The sequence below is a fragment of the Actinia tenebrosa genome, unplaced genomic scaffold, assembly GCF_029948245.1.
Source record: "Actinia tenebrosa isolate PJP-AT-01 unplaced genomic scaffold, QUT_ActTen_1.0 PGA_scaffold16__25_contigs__length_10494907, whole genome shotgun sequence".
Lineage (NCBI taxonomy): Eukaryota > Metazoa > Cnidaria > Anthozoa > Actiniaria > Actiniidae > Actinia > Actinia tenebrosa.
This window is the reverse complement of record NW_028292576.1, coordinates 7,230,421-7,248,902: the sequence shown is the minus strand read 5'-3', so window position 1 is coordinate 7,248,902 and position 18,482 is coordinate 7,230,421. Positions and strand designations below refer to the sequence as shown.

Below are 18,482 nucleotides of genomic sequence, written 5' to 3'. Positions count from 1 at the left end.
CAGCCGCGTCCCAAAAGATGTGCATGCGTGTCCCAAAAGACGTGCATGTGCTAAAAAAGTGTCTTAGAATGTTAACGATTAGTAGAGTGTACAGAATCCCATTTTCCCGGCAACCACTTTCGGCTACCTTTTTTTGTGTCCCAAAAGATGCGTATGCGTGTCCCCAAAAGATGCGTATGCGTGTCCCCAAAAGATGCGTATGCGTGTCCCAAAAGATGCGTATGCGTGTCCCAAAAGATGTGCAGCCGCGTCCCAAAAGATGTGCATGCGTGTCCCAAAAGACGTGCATGTGCTAAAAAAGTGTCTTAGAATGTTAACGATAAGGTTAAATCTTTGTAAGTATGTGCTAAAAAAGTGTCTTAGAATGTCGACAATAAGGTTAAATCTTTGTTTAGTATATGCTAGTAGAGTGTACAGAATCCCATTTTCCCGGCAACCATGTTTCGACTACCTTTTTTTGTGTTCCAAAAGATGTGGATCCATGTTCCAAAAGATGTGGATCCGTGTTCCAAAAGATGCAGATCCGCGTCCCCAAAGGTGTCGATCCGGATATCCCCCGTAGAATGTCGACAATAAGGTTAAATCTTTGTTAAGGATGCCTGGAAACTATTTCAAAGAGTGTCTTAGAATGTCGACAATAAGGTTAAATCTTTGTTAAGGATGCCTGTAAGAGTGTATCGTTTGTCCGCGCCTCGACAACCATGTTTCGACTATCTTTTTTTGTGTTCCAAAAAGAGTGTCTTTGCGTGTTCCAAAAGATGCGTATGTGTGTTCCAAAAGAGTGTCTTTGCGACGCTTCCCAAAATAGAAGAGTGTATATTTTGTCCATGTTCCAAAGGGCCCCAAAACAGGGCGCTACCGTCGAAGGGCTATGCGCAATGGTGCCGCTACGTAGCCCGGAATGCGTGCGTTGCCTATTGTCTCCTGTGCTCTATACAAACCTCCTAGGACGTCCAAAAGGATTTCTATCGTGCGCTGTTTTCCCAACATGTAGCCGGCTATGCCTATGGCTATGTACAAATACATGTCTATATCCTATGGATCCATGGAATACCCCCTATGGATCCATGGAATACCCCCTATGGATCCACATGCCCAAACCCTGTCTACATATGTATATGGCAACGCCCAAAATACTATCCGAGGAAGAAATCGCAGGATTGTTGGAAGATCGACGAAATGGAGTAGGGCTGCAAAAGGTAGCCAAAAAGTATGGTGTGGGTATTCCCAAGATACGCAGGATAGAGCGAGAGAATGGTCTGGAGGTAGCAATACCCGAAAAGCCACCAACCACGGATCTGCAGAAACATTTCCTAGAAGTGCAGGATTCCTTTGCTATAGTCTTGGACGATCTCCAAAAAGCTAGAGAAGAACTCCGAGACGCAAAGGAGGAATTGCTAGCCAAAATGGAACAAAAAGAGGAAGAGGATTCCTTCAAAGAAATAGAGGACGAAGTGGAGGAAATATCCACAAAAATAGACTGGCAAATAGCCGGCAATGTGCTATTTGCCGTCTTGGGCATTGCTGCTGTCGTTTGGGCGCGCATGCAACCGCCCAAAGTTGTCTACTACAGACATCCAGCGGAGCCGCAGAGAAATTCTAGGATTCCGGAAATGGAGTAGAAACGTGCACTAGCCGGTCTTTCTTCTTTGCTTTGGTAGTCTTTTCTCTGCCTATTTTGCAATACAAAGGCGCTGGAGATGTCCAGTCTATAGTTTGCTCTTCTAGAAAATGTCCCCAAACTGGAGTGGTTGCATGCTCCACAGTGCAGCCCTCCAATACGCACTCCGAACATAGCTCGGAAAGGAACAGTATTGTCCTTTCTTTTTTTCTGTAGGTGGTTTTGGCGTACTTCCAGCATTGGTATTCGTTCGGCTGCATATGTAGCGCCTGCGTACATTCTTTGTTCGGTGGCGCTACGACTTTCAGTAGCTTTCCTGGATTCTGCGGCATTTTGTGGTCTATTTTTCTGGCCAACTCGTGGTATGTGTCCAAGCCTGGTCCTTCCGGTACGAAGACAGTTGCTATGCCATTTTTCCACTCTAGCAATATTTCTTCTCCTTGTATGGCAGTGCGTATGTTGCCGTTGGCTTCGAACTTTCCAGCTGCAAATGCCTCCAATAGGGCTTCCGTGGCCCATGCCACAGACGTTTCTCTATTCCTCCGCAATACTACTCGGTGCCCCCTTGCCGACCAGCCAGCATCCAAGTCTCTGGGGATCGCATATCCTAGTATTTTGTAGTCTCCTGCGGGTATTTGGTCCATCCTATGCACTTTGGCTCTGGGCGTCTCTGGACCAAACGAGCTTTCTTTTCCAAAGAACAATCTACGCAGATTGTCTGTTCTTTTGGAAATCCTATCCAACAGCTTTTCGTACTTTTCCAACTCTTCTTCTATCTTTCGCCTGTCTTCTTCTTTTTGCCGCAGGATGTTTTGCTTTTGTTCCGACAGCTCTGCGTGATATCTCTGCGTGGCTTCTACTCACTCGTCGCCTTCCAAATCGTCTCGTATGTCTTCCAATCTTTGTTGTCGTTTTCTTTTGGACAGAAAGGATATCCTGCGGTCCGTAGGTACTTCCAGTATTCCGAAGAGACTCTTTTCTACTCCTATTCTTTGCGCCTTCTTCGTACGCCATATCCACTCTACGTGTTCCGTCGGAGGCAGCATTGTGGCAATGGCAGGGGCATTTGTATGCACTCGGGTGGGGAATTTGGACTCCGCCAATACCGTAGGCGAGTTTTTTGTGTAGCAGCGCAGCGGAGCTATTTCCACAGGTTCCATACCAAGCACATCTATGCGAAATATGGGGCATTTGCGCAGGCCAAACTCTGCTATGGTCCAAAGTACACATCGTTCCCATTTGTCGTTGCCACGAACTCGCACTCCGGCTATGCGTCTGGTTTCCAAATTACAGTACCAAGCTAGGAATATTTCTTTCGTCTCCTCGCAGCAAATGCACAAGCACCTGTCCAAATGTTCCGCAAGTGCCAACCACATATTCTTTGGCGGCTGTACTACGAATATGTCTTGCAAAGGTTCTAGTGTTTCCGCGATGGCGTTGGTGTGGGATTTGGAGAAATCTTTGCCATAGATGGATATTTCCACTCTGGTGCATCCTCTTTTTTGCACGTCTGGGTGCAGGAATGTTCTACGCAAATGGTCGTTGGGGCAATCCACGTACTCTGCCAACTTTGCTCCTACTGGGTTTTGCACTTCTCCGGCTTCGAAGTTCGACACTATCTTGTTGTATATTTTGGTTCTCTTTCCGTCTTCCATCCAAGTACAAACATGGTTCCCGACGGCATGCGTATTGTCCAAAATGGTACCTTCGCGCCAACCAACTTCTCCTTGTTCTTTGTAGCCCATTTGCCGCAGTCTGCGCACCAATGCAGCTCTGTCCAAAGTACCGGAGAAATCCTGTGTGTAGTCCACGGAGTAGATGCCATATCCTTGCCCATACAAAGCCATGGAGAATTTGCGTACGTTTTCCCCGACATCTTCTATTTGCAGCTCCGAAGTGTCTACTTTGGCCACGAAGTATCCAGCAGGATCTGTGTTGTGTATTCCATACCATTTGCCTTTGGCATTGGAGCGCTCTTCTATCTTTGCGATGTTTTCTACGATCTTTCCCTGCTTGCAGGTATGTACGATACTCGTGGGCAGAAACCCACCAAATGCCACTGTTGCTGCCGTAGATATCTGCGCAACTATTGTCTTTGCATTTCTGCAGAGCAGCTTCTTGCCATACAAATTCTCTTCCGCAACGAAACCATATACGAATATGTCGTCTACGAATGGCGGCAATCCTTCCAGCGGCTGCAAACTGGTAGTACCTTCGTTGTTGCGTAGGTAGTCGCATTTGGATATGTCCGGCAGCAAGTTCCCGTCGCATGCATTGTCCAGCAGCAAATGCGCCAACACTCTGCTCTTTGCACGTATGCCCATTTCTTGCAATGTAACCGAAATACTCTTTTGGGAGTCCATGTCTATATCTAGGAGTAGAAGGTTTTTGGCTACTACTATGGGGGGTGTCGCAGTACAAAAAATACGTCTACCAGGAATGCCTTAGGGAGCCCGTCTGGCGGGCGCCCTTGCACATCTTTTGGAACACGGATCGACATCTTTTGGGAACACGCATACACTCTTTTGGGAACACAAAAAAAGGTAGTCGAGGCGCGGACAATCCATACACTCTACTAGCATATACAAAGATTTAACCTTATTGTTAACATTCTAAGACACTTTTTTAGCACATACTTACAAAGATTTAACCTTATCGTTAACATTCTGAGACACTTTTTTAGCACATGCACGTCTTTTGGGACACGCATGCACATCTTTTGGGGCGCGGCTGCACATCTTTTGGGACACGCACATCTTTTGGGACACGCACATCTTTTGGGACACGCACATCTTTTGGGGACACGCATACGCATCTTTTGGGGACACGCATACGCATCTTTTGGGACACAAAAAAAGGTAGCCGAAAGTGGTTGCCGGGGAAATGGGATTCTGTACACTCTACTAAATGTCGTGAAGGCAAAGTCGGCGTCTAAGCGGTCCAGCACCTGAGTTCTGAGCTTGCGCACAGTTTTATTTCTAATGCTTTTGATGGTATCCATCTATATATAAAGGATATTTTAACCTCCGTTTGCGGTACCCAACACAGCAGCAGTAAGGACACACCGCGGGAAATCCCGTAAATCTGCTGTACCCGCGTGCTTAATTCCGCGGGTTAAACCCGCAAATATACGGCATCGATCGCGAGTCCCCCTTACTGCTGCTTATTCTTTTCTACATGATGCTCTGTGTTTTGTCATCCGTTGAAAACCTCTTTCATGATGGGCTTAAACAATAACTCCGGTTGAATATTCAAAATATTTTCAATGACTTTGTGTTATGAGAGAGAAAATTAATGTTTTTACAGACTAAGCTAGACATCAGTTTTCTAATTACTATTTCTTATCGTATGAAAACAAGATAAAGAACGATCAATTAGTTATTGAAAATATCGATATAAGATTTCAGTAAGGCTACCATCACGCACAAGTTTAGATGATGGTATGCTTTGAATTTACAAGTAAACTACTTAGCTCCTCCCATTAGCATGTACACCTCTGGTTACACCCTAATCACTCTTTACCTCTTGCTTAGTTATTTTGGCACTATTCTTTTAAATCTTATGATAGAAATATTCCTCGTAGACCTTTCTATACATTTACCATATATTCACATATTATCTTTAGTTTAAGCTATGTTTAGTTCTAAGATTTTCACTCGTATTATTCTTTAATAAGATATCACACTTAGGAATTTACTATTTCCATTAGCCAATCAATGCACAGCGATAATATCATATTGATTGTAGACTGACACATGTCATGAAGTATTATGAATAGAGCTCATGTAATTAGTTTAAGTCAGATAGAGATATAGTATAGAAGAGCAGAGTATAGAAGAGTAGAGATAGAGTATAGAACACAGAAGAAGAGAAGTAGAATGAAGATCCTGTAGCTCGTACCGAGAGCGGTCCATCCCATAACATTTGCACATTAAACGAGAATATTGAGCTCCGATCAAGAGCAGTTCATTTCAAATCTATCTAAGTTTTGATCACAAATTTCTGGAAAAATAAAGTCGTGTTTTTGTTCCAATAATTAATATAAAGGAATTGAAATATTTAATCAAACGCCCTTTGGCGAACTCGTGGATACTTGTTGCACTTTTCGAAGATTGGTCTTCCTGTGCCCTCCTTATGCTTGTTGACATTCTCAAAGGATTCCAAATATTTCGCTCGATTTCATATTTTAAATACTCAATTTATCTAGTAAGATGAGTAATCGTCCTTTTCATTTTCCTTTTAACACCTAGTTCTTCGCTATTTTGTTTAGTTTGGAAGCGAATTATGTGATGAATTAATTGTCTGAACTACAATTTAAATACGAAAGACGACTTCGCGACTTCGATTGAGTCAACTGAGTCAACAAGTATAGAGTATATTAATTGGAAGAAGATCTATTTGAAAACGCTTTCTCTGTTTTTAATTTTAAAGGCGGGCTGTGTGTTTTATTCCAGGAATCATTCGACCTACGAGCTCAAAATTGAATATACAAGGTAATCGGCCGATCGGGACGATCAACATAAAGCGTTGCGTTATGCGTGTTGATTTACATTACTACTTATCTTGACCTTCAGGGGTCACGACTCCTACATTTGTTTCGAATGAAACTACTTATTTACACTGTGAACCAAGCAAATATTTTACAGAAATACGTTTAGAAAATGCTATTTGTTTTGTCTTCATCCAAGTCGGTAAATTAATGATTATTTGCGGAGGCGAATTCTCGTTAGACCTTCGCACATTTCAACATACAATCTGAGCATTGCTTCGGCTGTTTGTAATGCGTGGCGATCAATCGACTTATTTAAATGACAAAACTGGCCGAACTTCCTTCAAAACTTCATTGGAATTGGTCTTTTCTTCGTCTTTTGCTATTTTTTCTACGATTTACGTACATCTACGCTGATTGATTATTTTCTTAAGAAGTCACTTAGTATTAAAATACAACTGTTGATCAGTATAATAATAAAACTTCGCTCGATCGAATTTATGAGATTTTATTGCTGAATACCGCCGTGACTTTGAGCTGTCTCTATGGAGAATAAAGTCCTCCAGAGCTTAAAATCAGACTCTCTTCTTGAGTTCTAATTAATTTTTTCGATAACCGGCTCTATCTAAGAGTCTTCTGAAATCGAAATGTTGACGTTGTACCTATAAATAAGCGTTTTTGTTTACTTTTTAAAATACACCAGAAAAAAAGGTCTAACTCATTGAAATTTTATTTCAGGCGTTAATTGTATAATTTTACTTCAACTTGCATTTTCCCTTGATTTTAATATGAATAATTCGAAGATAAAACTATGTGCGAGTGTGCGCATGCACAGTGGGTCCCCACGGCGTCTACAAGTGATAGAAATGTATATCCCACATGGAACATGAGCATTTCGTTTCCTCATATAAATATCAAAGTAATCTATATGATATAAGAGCTTTGTTCTTGTTAGTGTCGTGTAACATTCGTGATCGGATGACGTAAGACGATCGATAAACTTTTAATTATCGATCTGCTAACATCTTAGTGAGTGAGTGAGCGAGTGACACATTTGCATATTCAGACCCCTCACAATAACTCGTTTCTACGCTTCGCGTATCCACGAGTTAAAAATTGGTTATGAAATGTTGAAATGATAACGAAAGTGAAGGAAAGTTTGTATTTCTGTCTTTTGAAAGTTAGAGTTTGTAATAAGTGACTACAGCCGCAATTCTTTTTGCAGTATTCATATTAATCAAAATCCAGTAAACATTTTTTCTGACTGGATATATTAGATATAAGGAAAATATTTGCTAAACATCAATCGATCATAACAATAGCACTCTTAAATCACACTTTTAAAAGTTGGAAAGGATACTTCTTGAGTGATAAAAATAAGCTGCAAAATTGAATTTTTTACATTTTTATCGGTTGAAATTTGAGCGAACATACATTAACCAATTTATAGTCAGATTATCTTTAAAAAAGTTTTGCGGCTGGTTGTGACTTCATGCAATAATAAATGTAGATAGGGATGATAGGGATTTTTTTCGACACAAATTCGAGTGAAACTGCATCATCATAATCATCTTTATTGAGTCGGTAAAGCCTTAAGGCATCACTCTAACGGTAAGTAATATATAGAATATAATAAAAAAATGAATAAATTCAATAAATATAATGCCAGATGTCGAAGCCACACCCAAACCCCCCCCCCCCCCCCATTTAATAAATAATAATTTATTAATTTATATTGCGCAAGAATCGACATTGCTGTTTTCTAATGCGCATTACAATCTAACAAGAAAAGATAACTAAAAATGATAATAATTTACATGAAGAAAAACGTTAAAATTATTAAATCCCCCCCTTCCCCAACCCAACCAAACATATATATATATATAAATAAATGAATGAATAAATTGAAAATATTTAATCAAATAAAGAATAATCTAATTAAAATATGCCATCTTATAAAAATACGACTTTAGGGCTGTGTTAAATTTGACAAGAGAAGAGATGTTGCGAATGTCCAATGGGAGCCCATTCCACAGTTTGGGAGAAGCCATGCAAAAAGATCTATCGCCAAGCGTCCTTAGAGACTTACATGTGGGAATGTTTAATCAAATACATAAATACATGCATAACATAAACACTAGTGCATTTTGGGAATCGTAGATTAAGTCGCGTAATAGGGGGTTAGTTAATCGACCCACTAATCTAGCTTTAAACAACGATATTTAAACCACAGATTAACTAAACCGCGATTAGAGAATTTACCGTCGTTTGCAATACTACGCGGCCACCCCAGACACAAATTGAGTCGTGTAGTTTGCAATAGACTACCGTCAATTATTCATGATAACGCCATTTATTCACGTTTGGATCAGTGAGTTGGCTTTTCTATCAAACTTTCTCAGTCAGATATCATGAAGGAAAGTTCCGAAAGCGATTGCAAAGAGTTTGAGTACATCCAAGTAGAATGAGGTGTTTGATTGACGGCAGTCTATTGCAAACTAGACGACTCGATTTGTGTCTGGGGTGGCCACGTAGTAATGCAAACGGCGGTAAACCCTGTTTGGGCCTAATTCTAGGTTAGTTTAATCGGGGTTTTGAACAACCGGGCCCTGCAAATGTTAGAAAAGTTAAATCAAATTTTCTTTGAAAATACCGCGACCACCCACGAGCTGAAATGTTGTTTGTTTTCTAATTATTTTAGACGAGGGAGACGCGGTGATCAAAAGGATGGACGAAGGAACAATGTGTCTGATGAAATATTTGCTGAGAGTATGAAGACGCTGCAATCAGAAAACAGAAATGCCACAGGTAACCCAACCGATTGATACATACTGGGAGAGTGGGGTGAGTGCGAGCGATTGTTTTTGTGGTCACAAAAGTAAGTTAGCGCCAAATCGCGGCACAGCATTTCGATTTGCATAAGCCGTGAAAAAAAAAACATTTGCAAAGGGCTTTTCTGTTATCATTAAAAATTAATTAGCATTGATCTTTTTTCAACGATATTTTGTGAAGAATATTCACTTGATCAAATGAAGGTCTGTAGATTTTCAAGTGTTTGTATGTACTGTTTGTTGAAGTTGTACATCATTTTCTGCGGGTATTTGTGAATATTCCTCCCTCGCTCGTCACTCTTATTTGTACAGGAAGAAACTTTCTCTGATGATTTTCACCAAAAAAAATGTATTTCTACTGCGGCAGATTCACGACTGAAGCATACTGAAATTGACTTTCGTGTGGAAGAAAACCGCAAAGCACATCACACCGATGAATACGAGAGCAAGAATCTCATTGTAAGACGAGGACAACAGTTCAAGATATCCGTAACATTTGACAGGCCAGTTAATGTAGAACAACATCAAATTATCCTACAGCTTGCTACTGGTTAGTTTGTGTGCTTGTATTTTTTCTTTTTTGCTTGCCTGCCTGCCTGCCTGCGTGCCTGCCTGCCAGCTAAACGATCTTTTAAAATTACTCTCCACAGGCTCTCGTCCCAAGCAAAGCAAGAAATCAATCATACGTTTAAAGGCCGCCGATAGTCTTTCCTCGTCATCGTGGGGTATGCACATAGTAGAACATCGTGGAGAAATTGTGGAAATGTCCGTCATGTCACCTGCTGATGCCATCGTTGGAGAGTATTCAGTGTTTGTTGAGACCAGATCCAAAGATCTTGATGGGAATTACCGCAGCTACAGAAAGGTTGAAGCCGAGAAAATATGCATTCTATTCAACGCATGGTGCAAAGGTATCTTTCTTGCATTGTACTGCTGCATGAAGGGGTAAAATGAGAACTGGGAATTTACCTATTTTCCTAGGGGGAAAATGAAATTTAGATCACTGGGAATGAAACAATAGGAATGGGAAAATGTTTTTAAAGAAAAAGAAGTGGAAAGTGATATGTATAAAAAAAAAAGTCGGGTTGGAATGGGATTGGAACCCCCGTTCAGGACCCTCTTCTTGATTTTTTTCTAACCCAGATATTATAAAGCATGCACAAGTAAAACGGTGCTTATGCCATAACCAGATTCTATTGATATCCCTGGAGGAGGGGTGTGGGGAGTGAAGGACAAAAGGACCTCCATAGACCCCTCCCCTGGAGATATTAGACTAGCTACTAATCCCCGCTCGGCCAGACTAGTCAAGGGAAATAGATGGAGTGCTCAAAGTCTATCCTATAATAACACACCGCGATCAAAAATCGTGACGTAAATCCCAGAACGAATGTGATATGCATTATTACAGACGACAGTGTTTTCATGGAGAATGAAGATCACCGCCAAGAGTATGTCCTCGATGAGCACGGTCGTATATGGATTGGCAGCAAAAACCGTTATCGTGGCATCCCTTGGAACTTTGGGCAGGTTTGTTTGAAGTTTGATCTATAATTATAAGTAATAGCATTAGGGAGATTAGTGATTGAATGTCCCCGAAAGGCGAGGGAGGTTTTGTTGTAGCCCCGACGCCGTAGTAATATTATAATTACCGAGGAGGAGGGTAAACCAAAATATAGTTGACTTTGGTTAACCAAGAGCGGAATAAAGTACAGTCTTTTTTAATGGGCCTTGATTATGATGTACTCTAGGGAATCGTGAGCATGCATTTTCTTTGTTAACTGAATACGATGAGCGGTTTCAACTCGAAAATGCCGATAACTTATTACGTAACAAATCGTAAGAAAGAGTCACGATTTGATGAACGCATTTGCGACGAATCCTCAATTTAGACTAGACGTCCATCCTCACTATTCATCCAGAGGGATGTTAGCGATAAACGTCCCTCCGGAGACAATAGATTTCAATGTAATCGTGTTATTAATCTAGTAATCGCAGCAAATTCCAAAAGAATGTTGTTTTTTTCAAATTTCAAATTTTTGAAACAAGTACTCAAAATATGATTGGTTAGAACAAGTTTTACGTCATTTTGGCGTAGTTGCCTACAACCAATCAGTTGCTTATCGCTTTACCCAAAATAATATTCCCGACCTTACTTGTATTACAAAAATTAGTTACAGGCGTAATGTTTTCCTATATCAGACCACGTGTCATTCCCTAGAGTATCATTACTTTGCTTAACGGTTGTGTATGAGAAGACTCATGATGGATGCAACTCAAACAAAGAATCTTATTCTCAAGAGAATGACATGTGGTCTAAGATCAGCACACGTTACGTACTTTCAAGCTATAGAAGTCCCTCTTTCTATACAAAGATATGGATGAGAGCCAGGGGTGTAAACATATGGCTATTTTACTTTTCAGTTTGAATCGGTATCTCTTGAGACTTGCTTGAAGCTACTAGATATGGCAGAAGTGAAAGACCAAGTGCGAGGTTATCCGCACCGTATCTGTCGAGCTATATCTAAAATGGTAACTATAAGACATTTTTAAAAAATTGTTTCAAGAGGGCACATTAATATTTTGATTATGTTGGTTTATCTTCGATTTTAGCGCACGTAATCTAAGACATGACAGGCGTTCCTTGTAGTGCTTATTTACTTGCGCGCGCTACACTTTATGGCAGGCGTTCCTTGCATTAGTCGGGCTAGCGAATTTACTCCGAAAACCGACGAATATCTATTACACTCGTCATTCCCTTCCTTACACGATCGTAAGCCATTCGGATCGGCCGAAACCAAAACACTACGAGGAACGCCTGTTGCATGATGGATTGCCTGCCCTAGATAGATCAACCAAGAACAATAACTTTCTTTACACAAACAAAATTTTAATGTGCTCCCTTGATTGATCTAAATTATGTTTGTATTTCTTATAACCTATAACTTAAGTCAGTTTTAAAAAATTATTGCTAAAGTTTGCGCTTGCATTTGCAATTGCGCAAACCATGTTTACACCGTCATGCAAATGATTATTTTTAATCTATTCCTTGTCCGGATTTACGTTCACGAGTTTTTGTAGTTCATGATTAATATGTCTTGTGTTTGCGCTTACATTTGCGTTGCTCATGTGAACCCGGAATCTCAGCTATAAGAGAACAAATTTTTTTTTATTGCGGTCTTAGGCTCACTTCTGAGATCGGAAAACAATAGTAGAAATCAGCAGATATTCTTGCAGATATTCTTGCAACATGGATCGTGACATCGAATGCCTGGAAAATTGCGAGCAATGTTGCACCTTGAAACTTTAGCTTTACATTCGCAGTGCACTTATTTTCTTAATTTATGAGCAGATTTTTTTATCGATTTTATTTTGCTTTCAAGGTGAACTCAAAGGATGATGATGGTGTTCTTATTGGAAATTGGAGCGGATATTATGCAGACGGCACGTCACCGAGAGCATGGGCAGGCAGTGTTGCCATTCTAAAGGAATTTTCTAAAAAGAAAAATCCCGTGAAATATGGACAATGCTGGGTGTTTTCTGGATTAGTAACAACACGTAAGGCTCTGCAAAATCTTAATTTGTCTAGTTTATATAATATTTTATAAACGAGCGGTAGCGCACTCGTGCCTCTCGCGAATGAACTAACTAACAAACGAAGAACGAACGAACAAACGAGGAATGAACGAACCAACCAACCAACCAACCAACCAAACAAACAAACAAACAAACAAACAAACAAACAAACAAACAAACAAACAAACAAACAAACAAACAAACAAACAAACAAACAAACAAACAAACAAACAAACAAACAAACAAACAAACAAACAAACAAACAAACAAACAAACAAACAAACAAACGTTTTGACCAGCCAACCAGCCAACCAGCCAACCAGCCAACCAGCCAACCAGCCAACCAGCCAACCAGCCAACCAGCCAACCAGCCAACCAGCCAACCAGCCAACCAGCCAACCAGCCAACCAGCCAACCAGCCAACCAGCCAACCAGCCAACCAGCCAACCAGCCAACCAGCCAACCAGCCAACCAGCCAACCAGCCAACCAGCCAACCAGCCAACCAGCCAACCAGCCAACCAGCCAACCAGCCAACCAGCCAACCAGCCAACCAGCCAACCAGCCAACCAGCCAACCAGCCAACCAGCCAACCAGCCAACCAGCCAACCAGCCAACCAGCCAACCAGCCAACCAGCCAACCAGCCAACCAGCCAACCAGCCAACCAGCCAACCAGCCAACCAGCCAACCAGCCAACCAGCCAACCAGCCAACCAGCCAACCAGCCAACCAGCCAACCAGCCAACCAGCCAACCAGCCAACCAGCCAACCAGCCAACCAGCCAAACAAACAAACAAACAAACAAACAAACGTTTTGAACACTCCGGCGATATCAGACTGATACATTTGAATGCATGCATTCTTTAATTCTAAACACTATGTCGTTTTTTTATTCTCACTCAACAACAGCCGAATAATTATAATCATTTCCATCGTTGGCTTTCAGTTCTTCGTGCCATAGGGATCCCAACTCGTAGCGTCACTAACTTTGAGTCGGCACATGACACTGACCAAAGCATGACCATCGATTTTCATTTTGATGAAGAAGACAATCCAATACACACAATGAATGAATCCGTATGGTAATTATAAATCATCATTATCGTCTATGCCTGTCTGGGTTGACACCTAGGATTTTATGGTTATCCTTTGTGTACGTTTCCATAGCAATAAGAAATATGTAATGGGGTTGCTGACCCCATGCACGTTGAAAGAGCCCTGTTAGCCAGCATTACCACCTTAGTTATAAATACCTTGATAAATTATGGTACTTTATATACGGTCTTTTTAGTATCTTTATCATCTAAGATTCCAATAAGTTTGTTATAAGAGTTGCGCATTGATTGAATTGATTTTTCTCAGGAACTTCCATGTGTGGAACGAGTCGTATTTCACTCGTCCAGATATTCCGCCTGGCTATGATGGCTGGCAGGCACACGATGCCACACCACAGGAGGTCAGTGATGGTACGTATAAAACCTGTGGCATGGGTGTATGTATATCATTTCTCTTGCCTTTCTTGCTCGAATCCTTCTCTTAAGCTGAGAGCCACTTCTGATCTTTTTTCAAGCCGTTATTTGTCCGCGCTTTTTCTCGTGTGATCTGATTACGACCCTAACTTTAGAGATGACATACTTCTTTTACAACTTTGTACATCCTTCCATTTTTTGCTACATCTGTTTATGGTAGAAAAACAAACGTCTTTTGAGTCCTTCTCAATAACACGCGCGGAGTGGTCGTTGCAACAAGGTAGTTTTTAGTGGACGTCAATCAAGGCATTATTTCATAGCAACAACTTAGGCCTCTTGAAAACCTTGTGTTTTCAGACAATGTCCGGCATGCAAACGTTGATTGACTTCCACCAAAGTCCTACTTTGTCGCGACAGCAAATTGTACGATTCCGTGCGCGTGCTCTTAAGAACGACTATAACAAGGCAATAAAATTCGCGTTCTGTACCTTGATGAAGGTGTGTATCAGTGTGGCCCATGCCCTCTTAAAGCCATCCAAAGTGGAGAGGTATACCTACCTTACGACACAGGATTCGTGTTTGCTGAAGTCAACGGTGACAGGGTCTACTGGCAAGTAGACGCAGAAGGGGAAATGTCCGTATCTGTGATAGATAAAAAAAGCATTGGGAAATCCATTAGCACTAAGGCTGTCGGCACTAACGAGAGAGAGGATCTCACCAATATGTACAAGTTTCCTGAGGGTAAGTTTAAATTAAAACCATGCGGCCCACCAATTAAAAGTGAGTTCCCTACCTTGTCTGTGCGCTATGGCAATTTTATTTAAAGCATTTTTTACAATAACTTACGAATTTCGCGCGCGCTGATTGGTTATTTTTTATCATCAATAAGAGGACAGACAGATAAAGCTGACGTCAATGGAGCGCGCTCTCCTTCCGTTGGTTGTTTTGATCGCTAAAAATGAGAAGATTTTATCGTTTTTGTTATTGTAAAAAACTACGCCTCGTGGATCCACACTACTTTGACAATGTGATGACGCAATTTATCGTCAATAAGAGGACAGACACATAAAAAACTGATGTCTATTTGTTAATTGATAGAGTATTTTTTAGGGGATCTCTGGCAAGATCCTGTTAGCTTTTTCCGGTATCTATTTATTGCAGGTATCCGCTAAATCTAACACAGTTCAATTCAAATTCGATGCGCCCAGAGGTTCAGTCTTCGATCTGTGAGTTAGTCATGCCCTGACTTAGATCAGCCCAGAGGTTGTTTCAGGGTTCAATCTGTGAGTTAGCAGTGCCCTGACTTAGATCAGCCCAGAGGTTGTTTCAGGTTCGATCTGTGAGTTAGCCATGCCCTGACTTAGATCAGCCCAGAGGTTATTTCAGGGTTTGATCTGTGAGTTAGCCATGCCCTGCCTTAGATCAGCCCAGAGGTTGTTTCAGGGTTCAATCTGTGAGTTAGCCGTGTCCTGACTTAGATCAGCCCAAAGGTTGTTTCAGATTCGATCTGTGAGTCAGCCGTGCCCTGACTTAGATCAGCCCAGAAGTTGTTTCAGGTTCGATCTGTGAGTTAGTCGTGCCCTGACTTAGATCAGGCCAGAGGTTGTTTCAGGGCATATATAAAATATTAAAGGTGCTCCTCGATCCTTGCAAGGCATTATATAAAGTTTGTCAGTAATAATAATTACGATAACACAATAAATAATTATAAATAATGATTAAAAATCATAGGAAGCCACGAAGAAAGAAAGGCCGTTCAACTCGCAAACAAATATAGCTCACGCAAAGACGAAGAAATCTACTCCACCGAAACCTCGCACGATGTTGACTTTAAGGTATTAACGAGTGAGGAGGTGACTATTGGAGAAAACTTCGACATCAAGTTGGAAATCAAGAATAAGTCTTAAAAGTTTTAAAAGCGTATTAATAGGGTACTACAACGCACACAAATCTACTTTAACACTTTAAAAATTTAGAATGGTTTTTGATGGTTTTCACTTGACGTCATTTCCTGTAGAATATTCATCAGCTGAATCACAAGTTTTCAATAGTGTCACGGTAATGCTTTGCAAGAGAACGGGGCTGCCGCGTGACGTCATAGCCGCCATTTTTTTTTTTTTTTTTTTTTGATTTTGACAAAAGATTGTTTTGTGTGGTTCTTTTTTTTTTTTTGTAATATCAAGCAACATGGTGGCCACGTATGTATGCTACTAACTCCCCATGTTAATGATTTACCAGTGATTATGCTCGTATCACATAACCGTAATCGGATAGTTTGATTTGGGTGATAAGTTGATGTAGCGTGTCGAAGGAAAGTTAAACTAAGAAAGAAGCTCCTTAGAATATTAACTAATTTGCTATCCGGCCAAGTAGCACAGAGGTATGTAACTCATTATATTTAGTTCTCCTACAAGAAATTATCAATATTATTATTCAGCATAAACTTCCTATAGTTGGCTGAGCATTCATTTCTAAGTATCGCTAGACCACGTGTTGCATAATCATTCCCTAATCAAGCACATTTTTTCTATTTGTAAGCGGTTTTAACTAATACAGATATACCTTATTGTATTTTACCCAGTCTTTACGTGATTCTAATAAATGCAGTGATTGAATGATGGAATCTCAGTAAGTGATTTGCTGTTCTAACACGGCCGACCCGGGGAAACTCGAAAGATTGCCCCAGCCGTAACACCCCAAAACAAGATTATTAGATGTCTTGTTGTTCTGGCATGATATCCGGTATATACTGAATGTGGAGTTCAGTGTTATCCGCAGAAGTTGTATGCCGGGGCTGAAGGCATTTAATAGAAGCTTGGTAATTCCGGATATTATAAAACCTCTAACAAAAAATGTTTTGCTTTTCGGAATAAGCTGAAAATTATTAGATTACCAGCTTACCAGAAAGTGCATAGCGATTGGATACTACTTAGCTTTATTAACTTTGTATTTTGATAAGGTCTGACTTCCTGTTTGCATGTGTTTACAAAAGGTTGCGAATGGTCATAAACAGCAACTCGCGTGGGGAGGAGATAAGAGGGGGAAAATTTGAAAATCGTGTAATGCTTCCAGCGGTTCGAAAATCATATATTTCCCCACTATTAAATAGGTCATAAAGTATTCATGGCCGTGCTCTCAAATAATGTAAGGAACTTTCCAAATAGGCTTTGAGGAAAGACCCTTAATTCTTGAATTCTCAGCCTGATGCCCCCACCCCTCCCCTGTTAGTTAATGACCAGACCCAGACAGACCCAGATAAAACAATCATTCCTATTGGTTAGTTTAGATAACAAAAAGCTTGGGGCTGACCTTGTAATAAATCCACCGTATACTAAGTTACTGCGGTATTTTTTCTTGGAATTCTCTGAGTCTTCACTCACTATAAAGGCGTCGTCACCACCGGATTATGAGAGCATATTTCCTCTAAAAGTAAGCGTATACTTTATACTATTAAGCTTTATTTACTGAACTCGAGCAGAACCTTATATTTTGTTGTGGCTTATTGGCTCAAATTCCCGTCTGCCATGGATAGTGCTCAATGAAAACAAAAGCGTCTGATTTGGGGCGGTACTTTGTGTTGTTGCTCAAATACGACATTACAACTTTAATGCGAAAGAGTGACCAAATTTTCGAACTTTCGTATACTTCTATCATGGGCGTTTCGCTGCCAAAAAAACCTTTATTCAATTAGACCACCAAGCTTAAGATTTGCATCGAAATGTTTCGGTTGAAACCACCCGTGCATAAGAATAGGATGTTTTTCCGCGTACGTGCATATATGTGTGTAGTATTCGCAAAAGTGTAGTAGCGTAGTGTAGTAGTGTTGTGTAGTGTACTGTAGGACACTTATGTAAGATCATTGAGTTCTAATAATGCTCAGGAACTATTTTTATTAATATTATTATTTATTAATACAACACATAGTTTGGTATGCGGAAGTACGGGTCTGTCAGTGAAATCGAAATAATCACGGACTTCGATGTGAGGCTTATATTAAGGTTTAATATTTATCTGTGAATGTAAAAGGGCGAATACGTTTGTCTAAAACAGCAATGATATTTTAATTTTTACAAATGTTTGTTTGAACAAGGGCTATAGAGTCCTCAGTGTTTGAGTTTGCTGTTCTTGGAAATGCATTGTTGCAACTTAGCAACTTGAGAAGTTTCGACGCGGAAGGGCTACTAGTGTTTAATTAACTTCAAGATCGATTTTTATTCTAAAAAATATTAAAACATATAATTATCAAATTTCGAATTTTCCAGAAACGAGCCATGTTATTCTTGCAGTTCTTGGAATCCAAACGGTAATCGTTGCAATTTAGCATTTTGAGAAATTTAGCAATTGGCTACTAGTATTTAGTTAACTTCGAGATCGATTTTTATTCTAAAAATTATTTAAAAACTTAATATATCAAATTTCAAATTTTCCAAGAAACGAGCCATGTTATTCTTGCATGTCTTGGAATCCAAACGGAATCGGATCCAGAGTACTCAGTGTTTGA

At 40.4% G+C, this 18,482-nt stretch overlaps 2 protein-coding genes and 1 long non-coding RNA gene across 3 annotated transcripts in view; all 3 read left to right on the top strand.

Annotated features, from left to right (window-relative positions):
* Positions 1-8,909: 8,909 nt before the first annotated feature.
* On the top strand, positions 8,910-15,888 carry LOC116307957 (protein-glutamine gamma-glutamyltransferase K). The gene is made up of 10 exons (XM_089031064.1): positions 8,910-8,954; positions 9,254-9,491; positions 9,592-9,852; positions 10,350-10,468; positions 11,363-11,470; positions 12,322-12,496; positions 13,459-13,594; positions 13,875-13,978; positions 14,480-14,722; positions 15,713-15,888. Exons 1-10 carry the CDS (start codon positions 8,910-8,912, stop codon positions 15,886-15,888), a joined length of 1,605 nt encoding a protein of 534 aa, XP_088887190.1.
* A 273-nt stretch (positions 15,889-16,161) lies between these two features.
* On the top strand, positions 16,162-16,599 carry LOC148910682 (uncharacterized). Its single transcript, XR_016119982.1, has 2 exons — positions 16,162-16,361; positions 16,563-16,599. It is a non-coding gene; the product is annotated as an uncharacterized LOC148910682 (long non-coding RNA).
* A 691-nt stretch (positions 16,600-17,290) lies between these two features.
* LOC116292820 (uncharacterized) overlaps positions 17,291-18,482 on the top strand; it is a 48,689-nt gene continuing 47,497 nt past the window's right edge. Inside the window, exon 1 of the mRNA XM_089030990.1 lies at positions 17,291-17,410. The gene's annotated coding sequence lies outside the window, so the exon portion shown is untranslated. The remainder of the gene's footprint in view (positions 17,411-18,482) is intronic.

Bases quoted from the DNA above. Each gene is read 5' to 3' on its own strand.
- LOC116307957 (XM_089031064.1), top strand. From the start codon at position 8,910: ATGCCACAGGTAACCCAACCGATTGATACATACTGGGAGAGTGGG. The intron at 9,853-10,349 runs GTATCTTTCTTG...GCATTATTACAG, and splicing joins ATTCAACGCATGGTGCAAAG to ACGACAGTGTTTTCATGGAG. The intron at 14,723-15,712 runs GTAAGTTTAAAT...TAAAAATCATAG, and splicing joins TATGTACAAGTTTCCTGAGG to GAAGCCACGAAGAAAGAAAG.